The 18188-nt window shown below is 36.7% G+C and overlaps 1 protein-coding gene across 1 annotated transcript in view; it reads right to left on the reverse strand.

Annotated features, from left to right (window-relative positions):
• Positions 1 to 17576, reverse strand: part of LOC137004157 (alpha-2-macroglobulin-like) — a 28783-nt gene extending 11207 nt beyond the window's left edge. Inside the window, exons 1-34 of the mRNA XM_067364361.1 lie at positions 17456 to 17576; positions 14552 to 14732; positions 14295 to 14451; positions 11779 to 11831; positions 11650 to 11670; positions 11301 to 11466; positions 11099 to 11183; positions 9185 to 9296; positions 8953 to 9073; positions 8724 to 8833; positions 8472 to 8642; positions 8153 to 8383; positions 7833 to 8045; positions 7596 to 7745; positions 7320 to 7445; positions 7059 to 7152; positions 6456 to 6576; positions 6024 to 6249; positions 5827 to 5953; positions 5628 to 5749; positions 5478 to 5529; positions 5314 to 5397; positions 5056 to 5232; positions 4869 to 4944; positions 4516 to 4672; positions 4342 to 4416; positions 4098 to 4260; positions 3804 to 3997; positions 3499 to 3711; positions 3263 to 3381; positions 2888 to 2969; positions 2721 to 2804; positions 2515 to 2620; positions 2364 to 2396 (exon numbers count right to left, since the gene is read on the reverse strand). Of these exons, the coding sequence (XP_067220462.1) occupies positions 2364 to 2396; positions 2515 to 2620; positions 2721 to 2804; positions 2888 to 2969; positions 3263 to 3381; positions 3499 to 3711; positions 3804 to 3997; positions 4098 to 4260; positions 4342 to 4416; positions 4516 to 4672; positions 4869 to 4944; positions 5056 to 5232; positions 5314 to 5397; positions 5478 to 5529; positions 5628 to 5749; positions 5827 to 5953; positions 6024 to 6249; positions 6456 to 6576; positions 7059 to 7152; positions 7320 to 7445; positions 7596 to 7745; positions 7833 to 8045; positions 8153 to 8383; positions 8472 to 8642; positions 8724 to 8833; positions 8953 to 9073; positions 9185 to 9296; positions 11099 to 11183; positions 11301 to 11466; positions 11650 to 11670; positions 11779 to 11831; positions 14295 to 14451; positions 14552 to 14732; positions 17456 to 17541 (4288 nt within the window). The 5' untranslated portion in view covers positions 17542 to 17576. The remainder of the gene's footprint in view (positions 1 to 2363; positions 2397 to 2514; positions 2621 to 2720; positions 2805 to 2887; positions 2970 to 3262; positions 3382 to 3498; positions 3712 to 3803; positions 3998 to 4097; positions 4261 to 4341; positions 4417 to 4515; positions 4673 to 4868; positions 4945 to 5055; positions 5233 to 5313; positions 5398 to 5477; positions 5530 to 5627; positions 5750 to 5826; positions 5954 to 6023; positions 6250 to 6455; positions 6577 to 7058; positions 7153 to 7319; positions 7446 to 7595; positions 7746 to 7832; positions 8046 to 8152; positions 8384 to 8471; positions 8643 to 8723; positions 8834 to 8952; positions 9074 to 9184; positions 9297 to 11098; positions 11184 to 11300; positions 11467 to 11649; positions 11671 to 11778; positions 11832 to 14294; positions 14452 to 14551; positions 14733 to 17455) is intronic.
• Between the last annotated feature and the right edge of the window lie 612 nt (positions 17577 to 18188).

Here is an 18188-nt window from a genome sequence, read left to right on the forward strand (position 1 = left end):
TATCAAAACCAAGTCAATCTCATCAAGTTAGTGTTTTAAGTATTTCTACATTCATTTCAAAATAATAACTAAATGAAATAATAATGTAAACAATATATTTTATTTGTGTATTGCGGTTTTTCTTTTTAATTGTCAACCTAGGATATTTGGATCATCAGCCATGCTCCATTAACACCGTCTGTCACAGACACGAATTGTATTTTTAATTTCACCGAGCTGATTGCATTAAAAACCCTGCAGTCATCATGTTTTCAGTCCATTTCAAGTTTGATTTTGACATGACATAAAGCGTTGATATCTAACTGTGATTTGTTTACTTACTTTTCAATTAGTCTTCCGAATGACGCCATCATTTGTTAATTCAAACTGACGCGCGAACGCGCACGTCAACGAGAGGCGGGATTTATGGCACAAACCAATCATAACCAATTACATCCAATCATAGCGCGATGGAGACATTGCCTCCTCTCACGTGACTTTCCCCCATTCATTCTCAATTACCCCCCACAAAACCCACCGCACGCCAGGGTTCTGATGATTTTCTATGGATTCCTATGAGAGGAAAGGGAGGCATGACTCCTCTGTGTAACTTTACCTGCGGGTGTCGCTGTTGGGCAGTGTTCCTTAAGAAATACGCGTGACTTGCGTATGTAATAATTTGTAATAATTGTGTTGTTTTACATGTAATATGGATTATTTTCTCATCCTATTTTTTTTTTTTTTTTTAAGGAGGTACTGCCTCCCTTGCCTACTCGGAGGAAACGCCCCTGATGTGAAAACATAACCAACACCAGCTGATCATTTTTTTTTCTTTGCTCATCTGTGGCTGTTATAACTCAGTTACAGCAGCCCAAACAAATTCTAAGATTAAAAGTCAAGGGTCAAGAGCCCAACTAAAGCAAACTCTGATCTCTGTGATGGTGTCTTAAAAATAGTGATTTTCTCCTTTGGTGATTCTGCTTGTTATCATCAGGTGTCTTCAATAATGGTCAATCATCACTCAATTAATCACTTATTTATCTCATTAACTTTAACATAAAACAAAACAAAAATATGGCAGGACTTTTACTTTCTGACCCCTGGACTTTCCACCTCTGGTGAATTGATTAGTCAAAATCTCTAGTCTGGCTATCACCAGACCAAGCTCAATTTAAAATTGAACATTGGTCTGGGGAGTTTGCTATGTATTTCCTACTGCACAAGAGGCATGATCAACGAGCATTAGTCACACAATTGGATAGTCCTTCAACCAATCAGATCAACGATCCGGGTGACGTACTTTGCAGAGCAATGAGAAAACTCCAGACAGGTTTACCATGTGTCTCAATCAGCTCCCTAGTTCAGTAGTCAGGGCACTGATCAGGGAATCAGCCACATTCACTTGCATGAAATTACTGATTCATGACCTAGGGAACTAGGGAGCTGATTGAGACGCAGGGTTAGTTTGTATTGGTTTGTAGCATTGATCCGTGGTTTGCAGAAGCAGCAATGGCATGGAGTGATTTTTGCAGGTTGTGCAAAAAAACATGAAAGTGATCGGTATTTACACCCACTCGAGCAATTTGTTTGCTAACTAATGAAGTCATTCAGTATCGTTGAGAGGTTAAAAGGCGACTCTGATACTGTTCTGGTTCAGTGTAAATGAACGCGGAATATAGCCGCCCTAAACTACGTCATTGTCATGACAACCAAAAAGAATTCCAGTCAGCTCAGGCGGCGCGAGATTCAAGAAGCAGGGAGACGAAACATATAGAGCAAATAATAAAAATATTGTCTACAATCAAGGGACACTGAAGTAAAAGAGTCCTGTACTCACATCGTGATCCAAACCACCAAAATAACAGCAGAGAATCGTTGTGTGTCATTAATCGCTGTTTGTAATCTTCCTATGAAGAGACTGTCGGATCAACGCTCTGCTACATTTCTCTCAGATACATAAATGCTTAACACAATCGGCTTCACTGTGATTGTGCATTATTATTTTGGAGTGACGATCGTGCGAGAGACGGATAGATCAGATAGAGTTTGAAAGCTGCTTGCCGTCGCTTTTCTGTCGTCATCCTGTTATACCCGCCAATAGCGAGCAAGGTGGATAAGCCAGTCTGTGATTGGTTCCCGCAAAAGTGTAACAGCACAGCAGAAATTAATGCACGAGTTTCCAGACTGAGTTGCCGAGACTACAAAATCTCAAGAGACATGGCAAAAATTTATGTGGAATTGGGGGCTTGTTAAAATTTGGGTTGATGGATTGGAAATAATTTTGTCCAGGATAAAGAATAAACATTATAATATTAAACATTAGTGTTCAAACATCTTTATCCAAGCTGAACTACAAGGCGACACACTTCAGCAGCTTCATTCACAGTGGAAGGAGTACTCGGCCTCTGACTGATCACCTGAAGGAAAAGGAAGATGTTCACATTCATACAAAAGAAACCTGTACATGGAATAAATCTGAAAAAACACTGTGCATCACATGATCAAAACATTCAACACTGGCATATTAAATCTTACTTGTTTGGTAGTAATCGTACACTTTGACCACAGCTGGCTTGAGATTCTTCACTGGAAGAACCTGTTTCATTTGTATCTGATAATTCATTGGAATGTTTTGTGGGATCTGCAAGAGGAAACAAACTCATCATCATGGACATTATGGATAAAGTGTTTTTGAATCGACCTAATGACATAAAATCATATGAATGTTGCTGTTCTCTCACCTCCTTCAAATAAACAATGACATGATCATCTTTAGAATCGACTCGTTCCACAAGTAATGAGTCTGTTACAGAAGAAGTTCCAAGCTGTGGAGAAAAAGTGCTGGTTAATTTCTAAATAGTGAACTCTGGGAATGTTATAAATTTTGTGATGAATCACTCAAACACACCATTGATGTATCAGCTGTGAATCCAGATAAGAGTTTAATATCCACAATGACCATGTTAGTTCTTTCCTGCAGACCATCATATCTGGAAAAGAGCAAATGAAAAGGTATGGTAATTCCTCATACTGTAAATTTACAAATAAGCGAGAACAAAAGCCAGTATAATTAACAAGACGCATGCAGAGTATTTATCACTCAAATCAATAATAAAAATAATAGTGTTTAGTGTTGCAGTTTTAACTACTGAGATATGTAATTTCAGTTTATGTTGCTTTTGTTTATTAAGATGTTAAAAATATTCAGAAGAGATTTATTTGTTAGTTAATTTTAAGTCATAATCATGCTCAATTCTTCTGACTTGGATACAAATTTTCTTACGTGACAGTGAAGTTCAAAATGAAATTTTGCCCCAATGATTTGCAATCTCCTTCAATCTTAGCTTCAATGCTCAATGTTTTAGCTTCAGCAGGAGTGGGAATGTTGTAGAACTGAGCCATCTGAGAGATTCAACACAAACAAACAAAAATAAATTAATAAACTTTACAAAAGCAGAATAACCATAAAATGCCAAGAGAGAAAGTGAGTGTGAGTAAATGAAGCTGAACACTACAGACCTGCACAGACACACAGGTCGAGCCCTTCACTTCAATGCTGTATTTGGCTGGAACGTTCTGCAGCTGCTTCTCCTGGTACAGTAACTTGTTGTCCTGATTGACCTCAAAGTGGTGAGAGTCTCCTGCTGACTGTACAGTCACTGTGCTGGAGCCGTCAGAGCTGAACACTTTGGTGGCGTACAAAGACAGAGCCTGAAGAGCCACCACTGTGTCCTGGGAAATAAATGAGTTCAGTAATGTCACTTTTACTCATTCATACCAGCACATCCAGCAATAGTGTGTTTTATTGGAGCAGTTTGAGTAACCTGTGTGGAGGAGAATCCTCCATAGGCATTCTGCTGCTTCACAAGCCAGCTGACAATCCTGTTAGCATAGCCCAGATCAGCTGTAGTGACTGAATCTGCAGTGAGAACAGCTAGCAGCACATATGAGCTGATCTCCACTGCCAGAGAATCAGAGTCATCAGCAGATGCAGACTGAGACCAGTGGAGAAGAGACCCTTAATGACAAAAGACACAAGAGTAACTCAATGAGCATGACAAAAAACAATAGTACTGTCATAAATGATGACAGAAAGTCATCAGAAGCGACCCTCTTACCGTCTGAAATAGCAACATCCTCCAGTTTCTTGAAAAGCTGCTGTAGAGTGTCCGTGTCTCTAGCCAGACTGAAAGTGTAGGTGAGCAGAGCAGTGGTGTAAATGTTTTTGACATCCTCAATGACGGACCTCAAGCATGACAAAGCTTTACTGACGACAGGATCCTGTGACAAAAACAGAGAAACAGACGCTGTGAGTGTCATTTTTCTATGAGTTTATATTGTGTGTCCTGTAGATGAACTTACAGTGACTGGAGTTTCCAGTTCAAGCAATGATGCAGTAATGTAGGCAGTCATGGTCACATTATCGTTCACTCCACCCTGGAATATATGGGAAACGGAAATAAAGACAAATATTCAATTCATTCTCAGACCTGATGTCTACTGGTCACAGCAAACTTTAAGAAACAAGTGAAATACCTTCATTCTGTTGTTGAACAGTCTTCCCTGTTGGATAAAACAGCCATCTGAATCCCGTCTGTTTATTAACCATTCCTTTGCACTCTGAATAATTTGTGGATCAATAAATATGTATTTCTGTGCTCTGCCAAAAGACCTCAGGACAAAAGCAGTCAACCTGGTGGTGTGGTAATATACACAATGGCATTAGCTGTAGCCTGTAGCAGTACTTTAACTTTATATAATAAATATTTATTTTAAATATTTTAAATATTTAAATACTAATGTTTTTATAGATACAGGATCTAATATTTTGTACAATTTGGTTATTTTTGTAAAGTAACATTTAATATTTTCTATGATAAAAGTTTTACCAAGTATTCTCTTCTCCGTATCCAAATGTGCTGTATGCTCCACTGTTATGCTTGTAGTTCAGTTGTCTCTGGTATCCTGTTGAGTTTGACAATGATTAAGATGTTCATTTGAGTTGACAAAATGTGTCTGAATAACTACTAAACCATCTCAGTATTTAAAAAAAAAAAAAATATTTATGTCTTTCACCGCTCTTCAGGAAGCCGGTGGCTCTCTCTCGGATGGCTGAGGTGAGCTGCTCCGTGTTCTCCAGATACTGTAGAAGGTAAATATTGGGAGAAAGAACAGCCATGTTTTGTTCTCCACAGCCGTACGGCATCCGTAATAATCCGTGAAGATTCCTTAGTGCCCGACCCAATATGTCTCCTATAAACCATACACAAGTTAAAATATATTTTATAATCCAAACCCAATCTCCTAATTTCTGCTTGTATTTGTAAATGTTACCAATGACTGAAACAGTGGATCTGGCTGATCCCTCTATCACATCTTTAGGAAGAGTCAGAGCCATTTCCTCTGAGAGACTGTCTCCTATGAACCAGAGAGACAGAAACACACATCAGTGATCAGCTGAGTAACACTACGATGCTAAATATAGTCTGTGGACAAACCTTTTGGACACAGTAACCAGCTGTGAGTCTCTGTCTTTTCAGTTCCTTCAGCCTGCAGCATAAAACAATCACATCAACTCATCATACTGATATAAGCAGCATTAGGATCATGGATAAATGATGTCTGAAATCTGTTTGACGTGCGCTGACCTGTACAAGCAGACTTCGTGTGACCGTGTCAATGCGTCCTCTCTCTGGGACGCTCACAATCTCATTGTCACACACAGTCTGGGACGCCTCTGCCTCTGCACTGACTGTAATATTCAAGACTCCTACAACACAAGACATGTACGTGAAGATACAACAGACACAAACACTGAGAAACAATGATTCAGACTGGAAAACTCACCAAGAACAGAAGGAGTGACGATCCATTTAAAAGTTTTTCTTCCATTAGCACATAGACAGGATGAATACTGATCATCAGAGGAGGCTTTGAGAGTGTAGTCTGAGGAAGGAGCTGGAGTCACTTTAACCTGTCAATCAACCTCACATGATTAGTGGAATATTTGATATGATTTGATAAAACTGAGTGTGAAATCTCACCATGATGCACTTGGACAGATAGTTGAAGACAGTGGCCTTCAGCTCAAAGATCTCCCCACGGATGATGGAGTAAGGCAGAGAGAGCTCCAGGAAGAAGGGCTGGAAAACTGTCAGCTGAGCAGGAGGAGTCAGACCCAGACCTTCAGAGGACAGACAGAAGGCCTCCATCTCCCAAGAAGTGATGGTGTCAGGAACTGTGACAGGAAACTGAACTGATCCAGAGTCACTGTGGTCAAATTACAACAATAGGCATATTTTAATTTTTCCTGTAATAAATAACAACATTCAGCACACAGATGATAAAAAACTGGTTTCAGACTCTGCAAAGCAAGCAAGGCATTTTCTGTCCTGTGGGTGTGAGGGGAGTTGAATTATTAAAGATAAGTAATTAGATAAATATGATGTTAAATCTATTGATTACGCTTCACATACCCCACTTCAGCAAGTTCCCAGATCCACGTTTCTGGAAAGACAGTCCGAATCGTCACTGCTGGAGAATCTCTGTCAGTTGAATCCGATACAGAATACAAATCATAATAATCATATACCACCTCTGGAAAAAAAAGTGATATATTGATGTTTTCAGTGATATGTATGTGAACAGCATGTCAAAATAATCAATTCTACATCTCGTCTGAAGTAAACAGCAAACAGAAGGCATATCATCATTTAATAGATATTTAATTTTCATATACAGATTTATTTTTTTTCAGTTTTCTAGTTTCTGTTTATTTAGTTTTTACTTTAGTTTTAGTATTTTAGGGCTGCCAAAGTTAATGTGGTAATTTTATTTTACAAAATTATGTAGTGAAGTTTTTTGTTACCAATAATAACACTGATTCAAAGTTAACTAAAAACCCCAGAAAAAAAAAAAAAAAAAACTTTGTCTTTTTCCTACTACATCAGTACAACTGTAGAATTGTACGAGTTTCACAATTTCACAAATTGAACATATTTATTTTTTGAAATACGTTTCATTACAAGCACCTACATATTTAAAAATTACAGCTTGGATTGTAATAACAGTACATGTACCTTCACCACGGTATCTGCGATACGTCAAGCCTCTGTATGACAGACACTGAGGGACTCGCACAACCAAATTTGTTGCCATCTTCAATCCCAGTCTCTGTCAAGTGGCAATAATAAACCACAGTAAAAGTCATGAAAATTCAAATTACTTTTAATTGTCATTATAATCAAGAGAACTTTGTTATGCATTTACTTGAGCATGTGCAGTATATACTCTGCCAATCATTATCTACTGCACTGCCACACATATAATCCATCTGTTACCTTTAAGGATTCATAGGTGTTGTCTGTCAGCACAGCTCGACGGGGTCTCACATGCAGACACTCCTGCTCATCTTCAACACTATAAGGATAATCTGACCCCGATTTCACTGGCAGCAGGTTGAAGATCTGTGACATGTTCACACACTATCAGTATGATTTCTAAATAATTCAAGTATTTTCAATAACTAAAAATCTGTTATCACAAGATTCATTCACACTGTAGATTCCTGCTATGAGGAAACATTAAATCAATACTAAATCTTAAAGCATCTAAACCTTGTCAGTATCCAGGCGTTCTCCTGACTTCAGGATCAGGACGCTCTGATCTACAGCACTGAGGCCGCACAGTGAACCAGGCTGAGCTGAGAGCTGGAGAGTGTTTTTCTCACCAGGAACTGCTTTAGCAGGAGAAAACTGCAGAGACACCTGTGACATACAGTCAATAGGGTTTATTTTAGATTTGAGTCAGTAATACAGTTTAAAGAGGCTCATTTCTAAAGCTACAATACATACCTTGTTTTTGAAACACTTTTCAATGTTGAAATTTTTGCTACTAGCAACAACATTTTCACTGGGCAGAACACAGTACACCAGAATCTGCACTACTGGAGCCAGATCTGCACTAATAGACAGTTTGAATGACATTGTGCCTCTTGCTACTCCATTAGAAGATTTCACTTCAACCTTCTCATATCCATGATGAACGATCACTCCTCTGGACAAGACCTGAAACAGACAGATGACACTCTGATAACAAACTGACTAGTGCTGCCAATGAACACTGTTAAACAAAAACATCTGTGTAATAATGTACATACTGCACATGTTCTCACCATATAGACAATGTCCGTTTTGAAGTTTTCAATTGTCTCTCCAACAAAATAATACTTGATGGTGGCTGTAAACTCAGAGTCACACTTTAATGGTTGCTCAGTATTCTCTATAATCAGTTCACTTAGTGTTGGATTGTATGGAGCGGCAGGCTGGAGAAGCTGAACTGTTTTTATGTCTGCAGGGATGTAAGGTGTGTTGTGGCCATAACGGACCTCTGGATAGACACTTGCCTGACAATGAACAAAGAATCAAAAATAACTCATGTAACTGAACTCTTCTCACTTAAAAAGTAAACTAATTGAACACAAACTCTCTTACAATCAGATTAATATCACTTTTAGGATGACTGGATGTATTAAGAGAGAAGCTGGCCAGTCCACCGCTGTCTGTAGTGAGATTTAGGAGCAGTTTTGGGAACCAAGTGGGACCCTCGATAAGATAAACCTCTTTGTTTTGTATGGGTGCGCCTTTGAAATTTGAGAGTTTGATCTGTTGAAAATAAGATAAATTAAGGAATAATTCTGTACATATCAATGGTGTTAAACTGAAACAAACTGATTTTAGACTCACTTTTCCTTCTATAACTGATCCATGTTCATATGTTTTGGGCAGGTCAGTAAATGTGACTTTACCAATTTCATAAGTGAGAGATACAGATTCAGATTTTGTCATGGTGATCTCTGTAAATAGTAAAAACACCAAAATAAATATTTATTCAAATAAAAGTAAAACATCAAAAATGAGAAACTCAAGAAATGTATGTAACGTGGATCAGATCAGATCAAATCCAACAGCTCACCTGTTCCTTCTTCTGTAACCATTGCCTCAACATCAAGAGAATTCTGAAGCCTGTCCTTTAGTGTGGCGTTCAGAAAGACTGATGCATTTAAGGTATGGACGGCACAGCCTGTCTTTTTTATCTAATTATAATGAATGAACACAAACATAGCATATTAACTAAAGAGTGGTTTAACTGGATAAATGGAGGAAAGATATTTGCCATTACTTGTACTGTGTTTCAACTCACACACCTCAATGGTTTCCTCTAAACACAATGGATTGGTGTGATGTCTTTGATAGGACAAATTTTTACGACACACTTTCACCCATGATTTACCAGGTACAGGCTGTCCGTAAGTGTATCTGTGAAAAAGGTACAATCAAATGATCTACAGCCCAGGGTTCAATTCAGCAACTAATATATTACACTGTAAAATCCAATAGTGATTTTAACTAACTCTTTTTAGTTAACTTTAATTAATATGTCTTAAATTAATTTTATAACTCTAGTAATCTGTACTATTCACATACTATGCATTTTGTACTCAGAAAACACAAGTTAAGATAAGATTAATTGATTGGTTTGAGTAACATTTTGTAAAGCAAAAAAAAAAAAAAAAAAAGGTGGGCCAATTCTTAATAGACATTTCACTAATTTCTTCCACTTCTGTTGTTATTTTTCTGTTTGCACTCACTGATTCCCCAAAGTCATGAAAAATTTGAGAGAACATCACATATGCTGAGTTCATAAATTGATGTAGATTTTCCTAAAATGTTTAAGTTTGGTGATTAGTGTTCCCTTTGGTTGGGCACTTCATATATATATATATATATATATATATATATATATATGGCGAGCGGTGCTGGGTGGTGCGTCATGTAAAAAATTAAAGCCGATGCAGTTACGTTGAATGAGATTATAGCTAATATGCAAGACACTTGCGTTCTTTCTAGACATTCTTAGTTTACTCATTTGCTTGCTCATGACAAATAGCAACACAGTGAAAAGTATTTCTAATATGTTGGACCTTTTATTGAGAGTGGCCTACATTTATCTGAGATGTGCCTTCACAAGCAACCCTAAGAGCTTTTGCAATGTTTGAGACGACGGAGGCACAACATGCGAAAGGTGTGTTTGCAAAGTATGTTGTATTTTTGTAAGTCCGCTAGGTGCCGCTAGTGTCACAGAAACGACATACGACATACATCAGTTTAGGACACAGATCTAAATCAGACATGACAAATAAAAAACACCATGGCGTCAATTTAAATGTATGCCAGAAGTACTTTTTTAATTAATAATTAAAAATAATTCTAACATAATTAGTATTAGCAGCCTATTATAAAGGTTGTGTAGGCTACAGTACAATAAATAAAGATATCAGTATCCTTTCAAAAATAAGTTGAAATTATGCAAACTGATGACTTTAACAAACGCACAGACTATCTGACCATCCTCTGATAGGCCCAGTTACAGCAAAGAACTTATACTTCTATACTCTTAGTTTTCTTTATGGAGAAAATTAAATACTATGAAAATACTTTTAGTTATTATTAGTTTCGGTGATCGAGATCTGGCAGCAGCTCAATTTCCCTCTTGGGCAAGCTATCAGCTCACAGCTTATCCTGCGTATGAAATTTGCCATAGGCCAGTAAACCAATGAGAACGCGGGACAATGATGAGGTTCCATAACAAAAGCTTGAAGGGGCAAATAATTTTTTTTACAATGTTATTGGTAACATTTCTGTCAAAAACGCCTGAAACGTGAAACTTTTAATTAGTCTGATATAATCCCCTCTATATTTGTGACAATATCGTCTGACCATGCTTGAGTCACAGACAGACTTCAGAATTCAAAACACAAAAATGGTAACAATTCAGTTTTATTTAAAATAAATTATCAAGTGCTCTCAGTTCTTTTTTAGTTACTAAAACTCTTGTGTAAATAAACTATACTAACTAAGCTTTTGTCAGAACAACATCCTATTTCACTTTACTTGGTTTTAAAGGCAATCGGTTTATAACTATTTAGTTTAACTATTTAGATTTTACAGTGTAGGATGGGAGTTACAGAATGTAATATTGTTTAAAAAAAATCAATTAACAATTAAATTAAAGTAACTTAATTGTGCCAAGAATGCAGGAAATAAAATAAAGCACTCACTTTCCGCAAACCTCAATTATCAGTTCCTCTTCTTCAAAGCTGACTTTATTTGGGCTTTTTACAGTAACTTCAAACTTAGGCAAAACTAGAAGTGAGAAGGCAGAAATTAGAGTTATTAGTAGTAAAATTAGATTTTAATATACGAAAATATAATTGAAATTCTTCCCATGCAACACTGCAATCGTTTGTTTTTATGACTTACCATATTTTTTCACCTCAATATCATGTGAGATCATCCTGTCACTAATAAAAGCCTTCAGTTTGTACATGCCTTGACGGGCCTCTGGGTTTAATTCATAAGAACGCTGCAAAATCCATCTTGTTGAAGACACATTTGTCCATTGACCAATCCGGTTACCTTGACTGTCCTGTTTAAAACCAAAGACACAGTTCAGATATTTAGTTCAGCTACACATAACCTGACCGTCAATGAAGAATTGTTTAATTAGCCTTATGAAAATACAATAATTGCAAAATATAACAGAATTTCTATAGTGTTAATAAGATTTAAAAGATTTGTTGTGACTGTACAGAAGGTTTTGTGTTCTTACCTCAAGAATCACTGAACTATACTGTAAAAGAGTAAATAGTAATTAAAGATTAAAAGCCAAAAATATATTTATTAAATGTGTATTCAAAAATTCAAGACAAAATAAAGTTGCAAGGTAAACACATCAGACCTGCTGATCAAGAGGTGTGAAGTCTGTATCCATGGTAACAACTCTGAAGTTCACTGTAAAATAGAAATGTGAATTTTAAAAAAAAACTCCACTTTTGACATCTTCAGCTCTTATGTAACAGGAAACTGCTTACGGTCAGAATTTCACTCCTGTAAATGTGTGAACATGTCTTTTGGGCCAAATTCAACTGTTACAGTAGCCTGTTTTTGCCGTCATTTTACAAAAAATTCTGTCCAGTTTGCACCAGCTGACCAATTAGAATCAAGAAGGCCAATCCCAGAAAACTATTATCATATAACGATCTATAGCAGGAGTGTCAAACTCCTAGGGGCAGTTTCCCAGACAGGGTTTAAATTAAGACAATATAGGCCTTAATCCAGAATCGTGTCTTAAAAAATGGCTTTCTGAAACACAGATTAAGTACAGATTACCAAAACCTGGACTATGGAGTCCTGAATTAAGATAAACCAGATTAATTTAAAACCAACGGTGCTAATCTGAAATTGATTTGGTTTGGTTGAAATGGGCTGGTTTGATCCAAAGCACTATCATAGTGGTTACTTCAGTATATTTCCCCCCAAAAAAAAGAAAAACAATTTTTTGCTAGCAGGGCCTCAACCCAAGCACAAGCTCTACACTTCACCACAACAGTAATCTCCAAAAAACATTAACATAAAAAACTTTTACATAATAGAACATTAAACAGTAAGAAGTCTCTCCATATTCTCATCTTTCTAAAAAAATGCATAAAATAACACTTTTTCAACATTTACTCTCCCACTTCAGCCTGGTGCAAAGCATGATGGGAAGAGAAAGTCTTGTTTGATTGGGTTACTTGACTGAAACATGTTATTTCAAAATGAGAACATCAAGTGAGTTCTAGTAACCATTTCAAGTCAATTTAAAGGTGCCCTAGAATTAAAAATTTAATTTATCTTGGCATAGTTAAATAACAAGAGTTCAGTACATGGAAAAGACATACGCTGAGTTTCAATCTCTATTGTTTCCTCCTTCTTATATAAATCTCATTTGTTTAAAAGAGCTCCGAAGAACAGGCGAATCTCAACATAACACCGACTGTTACGTAACAGTTGGGATCATTAATGACCCCAATATTTGCATATGCCAGCCCATGTTCCCAACATTATGAAAGGCATTAGACAAGGGCAGCCAGTAACGTATGGAGCTGTGCACAGCTGAATCATCAGACTAGGTAAGCAAGCAAGAACAATAGCGAAAAATGACAGATGGAGCAATAATAACTGACATGATCCATGATAACATGATATTTTTAGTGATATTTGTAAATTGTCTTTCTAAATGTTTCGTTAGCATGTTAGGGAGCGTGTGATTTAAAGGGCCAGCAGCCCCTGAATCGGTGCATAGTTAATGATGCCCTAAAATAGGCAGTTAAAAAAAATTTATTTAAAAAAATCAATGGGGTATTTTGAGCTGAAACTTCACAGACACATTCAGGGGACACCTTAGACTTATATTACATCTTGTGAAAGAACGTTCGATGGCACCTTTAACATGAAGCAATCACATTTGAACCAGAAACAATGGTTTTAAATCAAAATAAATTGTTTAAATAAAGTGAACAGCATATATATATATATATATATATATATATATATATATATATATATATATATATATATATATATATATATATATACACAGTGTCTATCAATATCGATATATATCCAAGTAATACATGTGTCTTCTTTGAAACACAACGTTAATCTGAAGTTAAACCTGCCTGTAGGTTTCATTTAAGCCTCAATTTAGTCCTGGAGTAGCTGTAGTCTTCCTCCAGGAAATCATCTTATTAAACTCTAGACTAGACTAAGTCTAGGACTATTTTAAACCATGACAGAGAAAACAGATTTCTGTTAATCTGGTTTAAAGGGCCATTTTATTCTGGGACTAGTCTTAATCTCTGTCCAGGAAACCACACCCTTTAGTTTAGTCCCAACCCTGCTTCAACAAACATATCTGTAGTTTTCAAACAAACCTGAAGGATTGATTAGCTGGATCAGGAACATTTAATTAAGGCTGAAGCTAAACTCTGCAGGGCTGTGGCTCTCTAGGAACTGAGTTAGACACCCCTGATATGTAGTATCTCTAGATTTCATATAAAATAAAGTTATAAAGATACTGATATCAAGAGATTTACTTTATCAGTTATTTGAAATTGCAGTATAGCTCAAACACACACTAGATAACCATTCTCGAGTTTCTGAAGCTACTCAACCTTATTTGCTTTCCTTATCTTTTCTTCTGCTCCTCTTTTCTGTTTACAAGTTAGTAAATTGAATAGTTTATTTCTGTACACTCTTTTACCATCTGCTGGTTTGAGCAAAATTTGTAATTTATTTTTGACCTATGGTGCTACATCAGCTTACTGCATGATCATAACAGGCTTTACTTAATGTATATTATCTACAACAGCTGTGATCAGGGTTTAGATGTCAGTGACACCAGCATTATTTACTGAAACATTCACAGCTCACCTGTCTGTCCTGGAAGATAGATGGGTTTATCAGTCTGGATAAAGGTCAGAGGATGGTAAGGCTTGAACATGACTTTTCTCTCTTCAGTCATCTTGAAAGTCTCTCCCTGAAGTTCGACCTTCATATTCTGCACTGATTCTGCTTCGACCAGAGGAGCCTGATGAGAAATAATGTTTTCACAACCTGCCTTCACAAACACTAGATGCATTATGACTAAAATGTAATTATATATTCATAATAATGTGCTAATGGCAGACCTTGAAGTTAAAGCAGCGATGAAACTCTTCCTCAGATTTCTCCTGCAGCAGTAAAGTGCTCTGGTCACCATGAACCAGATGAATGTTCATGACAAGGCTTTCATTGGGCTTGAGAAGACTTGCAAAGAATTTGGCCTCAGATCCCGACTCGATCACTGCAGGAAACGTCACCATGAAAGATCTGCCGAGAGATAATGATCATTCAATATTGTCTAAGTAAACAGATACAATAAGAAATACAAAAAATTTAACCAAAAAATGTAATTTGCTATTGATCAATTATAGACCTTGAGAAGTGAGAATGCAAGATTAATGAAGTCTGGTGACTTAATTCATTACTTTTCATGTTTATCCAGAACAATATTGCCCATAAAAATACACTCATTAATTATGAATAATCTTTTACCCAGCCAGCACAGCAATGTGGGTGCATGAGTGTCACCTGGGCCCGGTTTTTCAAAAGGTTTAATCCGGATAAAATTGATCCGGATTTAGTAATCCTTTTTTTGCGATCCGTGATCACGTAATCCATCTTACTTTTGGAGCCAGTTTTTTAAAGCAACATCGGATTGGATCAGTCTGATCCGGATAGGAACTTTTCAGGATCACCAAATCTGGATTTCCAGTGCTCTACGGAGGCCCTAAAGGGACATGTTGATAGAAAGAATATGGGTTTTGAATTAAATATATTTTTGTTGGATATTTACAGCTGTTTAGGGATTGTTTTATGGCATCAAAATTTCTTTTTACTTTAGAGTAGGTTACCGAAAGGCTAAATATGTAGACTAATGTCTGCATTTAATTTATTACTTTAACAGTTAAACTAATCAAGAGCAAGATAAAAATGTGTATGTATATTACATGATAAAAATGTTGTATTTTTTGACTAGTTTTAAAGTTACACTACATTTTCCTCCTGGAATCCACCTTGGAATCCTACCCCCTGTTGGGATCAGGATAATCCTGTTTTTTTGGATCAAAGTGATCCAAATCCTACAAAAAAGTTCTGAAAAACCCAAACTAAAGGTTTGATCCGGATCAAAGCCACGATTGGATTACGTGATCTAATCCGATTATGTAATCCGTTTTTTCTTTTGAAAAACACATTTTCAAGATTTGATCCAATCCGTTATCCAAAATCCTAGTGGATTACTTTTGAAAAACTGGGCCCTGGAGAAAGACTACAGCTACTCCAGGACTAAACTGAGACTTAAATTAAACAGGAGGCAGGTTTAACTTCAGATTATGTATTACTTGGATATATATATATATATTGATATTGATATACACTGTGTGTGTGTGTGTGTGTGTGTGTGTATATATATATATATATTAGTTTTGTTTTTTTTGATGCTATTCACTTTATTTAAACAATTTATTTTGATTTAACACCATTGTTTCTGGTTCAAATGTGATTGTTTCATGTTAAATTGACTTGAAATGGTTACTAGAACTCACATGATGTTTTCATTTTGAAATAACATGTTTCAGTCAAGTAACCCAATCAAACAAACAAGACTTTCTCTTCCCATCATGCTTTGCACCGGGCTGAATTGGGAGAGTAAATGTTGAAAAAGTGTTATTTTATGCATTTTTTAGAAAGATGAGAATATGGAGAGACTTCTTACTGTTTAATGTTCTATTATGTAAAAGTTTTTAAGTTAATGTTTTTTGGAGATTACTGTTGTAGTGAAGTGTAGAGCTTGTGCTTGGGTTGAGGACCTGTCAAGAATGACTTCTTTTAATATATATGTAATGAAGCAATCATTATGATAGTGCTTTGGATCAAACCAATAAACTGATATTATTTCTAGACTGCCAACACTGATCATCACATGTGTAAATAGTTATGTTTAGTTTGTTGCTAGTATGTAAAAACAAAAGCATTAATAATCATAGGATTATTATTTATCATTAAAAAGTCTGACCTCGATGATGCTAACTTAAAAATAGTGATTTTCTCCTTTGGTGATTCTGCTTGTTATCATCAGGTGTCTTCAATAATGGTCAATCATCACTCAATTAAACACTTATTTATCTCATTAATGCTTCAGTGGGTGGAATAAAAATATGGCAGGACTTTTACTCTCTGACCCCTGGACTTCCCACCTCTGGACATAACAAGACAGGCTATTAATATTATTTCATTGTGCAAACGTATAATAAAGGCTCCAATACAGAGCGCTACAAAGCACTTATGCGCATCCCGTGTGCAGAATGATGCGCTTGAAGCGACACAGAGTCACAGTGCGCAGCGCTCCTACGCAGCAGTTTATTGAGCATTTTTTTTAAGTTTTAAATTCAGTTACTGTGTGTGCGAAGAAGGATTCAAGCGCTCTGTTCTCCAGTGTTGTGATCTAACTAACAGACATTGTTTTAGATGTGAGCGCGCTGCATTTTGCAAGGCTTTGAACATTTAAGCAAATTATAAACTTTCGTGAAGATTCAGCACTGGCTCGATCGGGACAGTGACAGTCCCATCTACTGTCTCGAGCATCTTTCACAAGCTCTGAAAGCGTCTTTAACCCCTCGATCTTTGTGACAATATCTTGCCGTTGATCATGTTTGAGTCACACACAGACTTCAACAATCAGCATGCACAACAAACTTTAAAATAAATTATTAAGTAATCGCTAGACTTCTTTTTAGTTACTAAAACACTTGTCTTAGCGAACTACTAACTAAACATTTGTTAGTACAACATACTATTTCTATTTTACTATTTTTAAGGCAATCTGTTTGCATGCTTTTTTAAGTAGGTCTAACAAATTAGATGTTATATAGATGTGTTATTGTGACCACATCATGAGTATCCTGGGAGCTCGCGGTAAGATCACTGTGAGATCAAATTGTTGACTGGGTTAGAAAGCAAACTACCTCCCACTGAAACTGTTAAAAACTTACGGTCTTGATGTTTGTCCATTAGCACAGATCAGGAGGAAAGAGAGCAGAAGAAGCTCTTTCCAACAGCAGCAGATATTCAGAGCCATGATGAGGAGCGATCATCCAGGTCATGAGATGAACTGGACTAGCAGCGAGCGCATGCGCAGCTCTGTGGACTGGTTCATCCTGTCAAAGAATGACAAAACCTTGGCTGCGTCCGAAAACCTAGGTAGCTGTCTTGCTGCCTCGCTATCTTATAAGAGAATGACTTGTACGGCAGCATTTGTGCGTGAAGGTAACGTACCTCACGAAATTGATTTCGGACAGACTTCTGAGGCAGCGTAACAGTTTAATGGTCTACAGCAATATAGCGCGAGCTTTGGTGAGAACTAAACAAATATTTAATTACTACAGTAGTAATTTCTCGATAGAAATGATATCAAAATTGAAATATGTTGATCAAAATCGTACATTTATACACAAACTGAGCAGCAAACGCAACTTTCGTACGCCATCTTTATTTTTCTAGCTCAACCGTCACGGAATGGAAAGCACAGGATTGTGGGATATCAAAGGCAGCTAAGGATACATCTATGCTTCCTTCAAAAATCGATATGAGGAAGGTATCTCATGAGAGAAGAAGTGAAGCTAACATTGGATTCGGACGTGCCTTGATGCCTTACTACCTTGAAATGTGTCCTAGGAAGGCAGCATTTTCCAGTTTTCGGACGCAGCCATTGTATTGAATACCGTT

The sequence above is a fragment of the Chanodichthys erythropterus genome, chromosome 17 (genome assembly GCF_024489055.1).
Source record: "Chanodichthys erythropterus isolate Z2021 chromosome 17, ASM2448905v1, whole genome shotgun sequence".
In the NCBI taxonomy this organism is placed as follows: Eukaryota; Metazoa; Chordata; class Actinopteri; order Cypriniformes; family Xenocyprididae; genus Chanodichthys; species Chanodichthys erythropterus.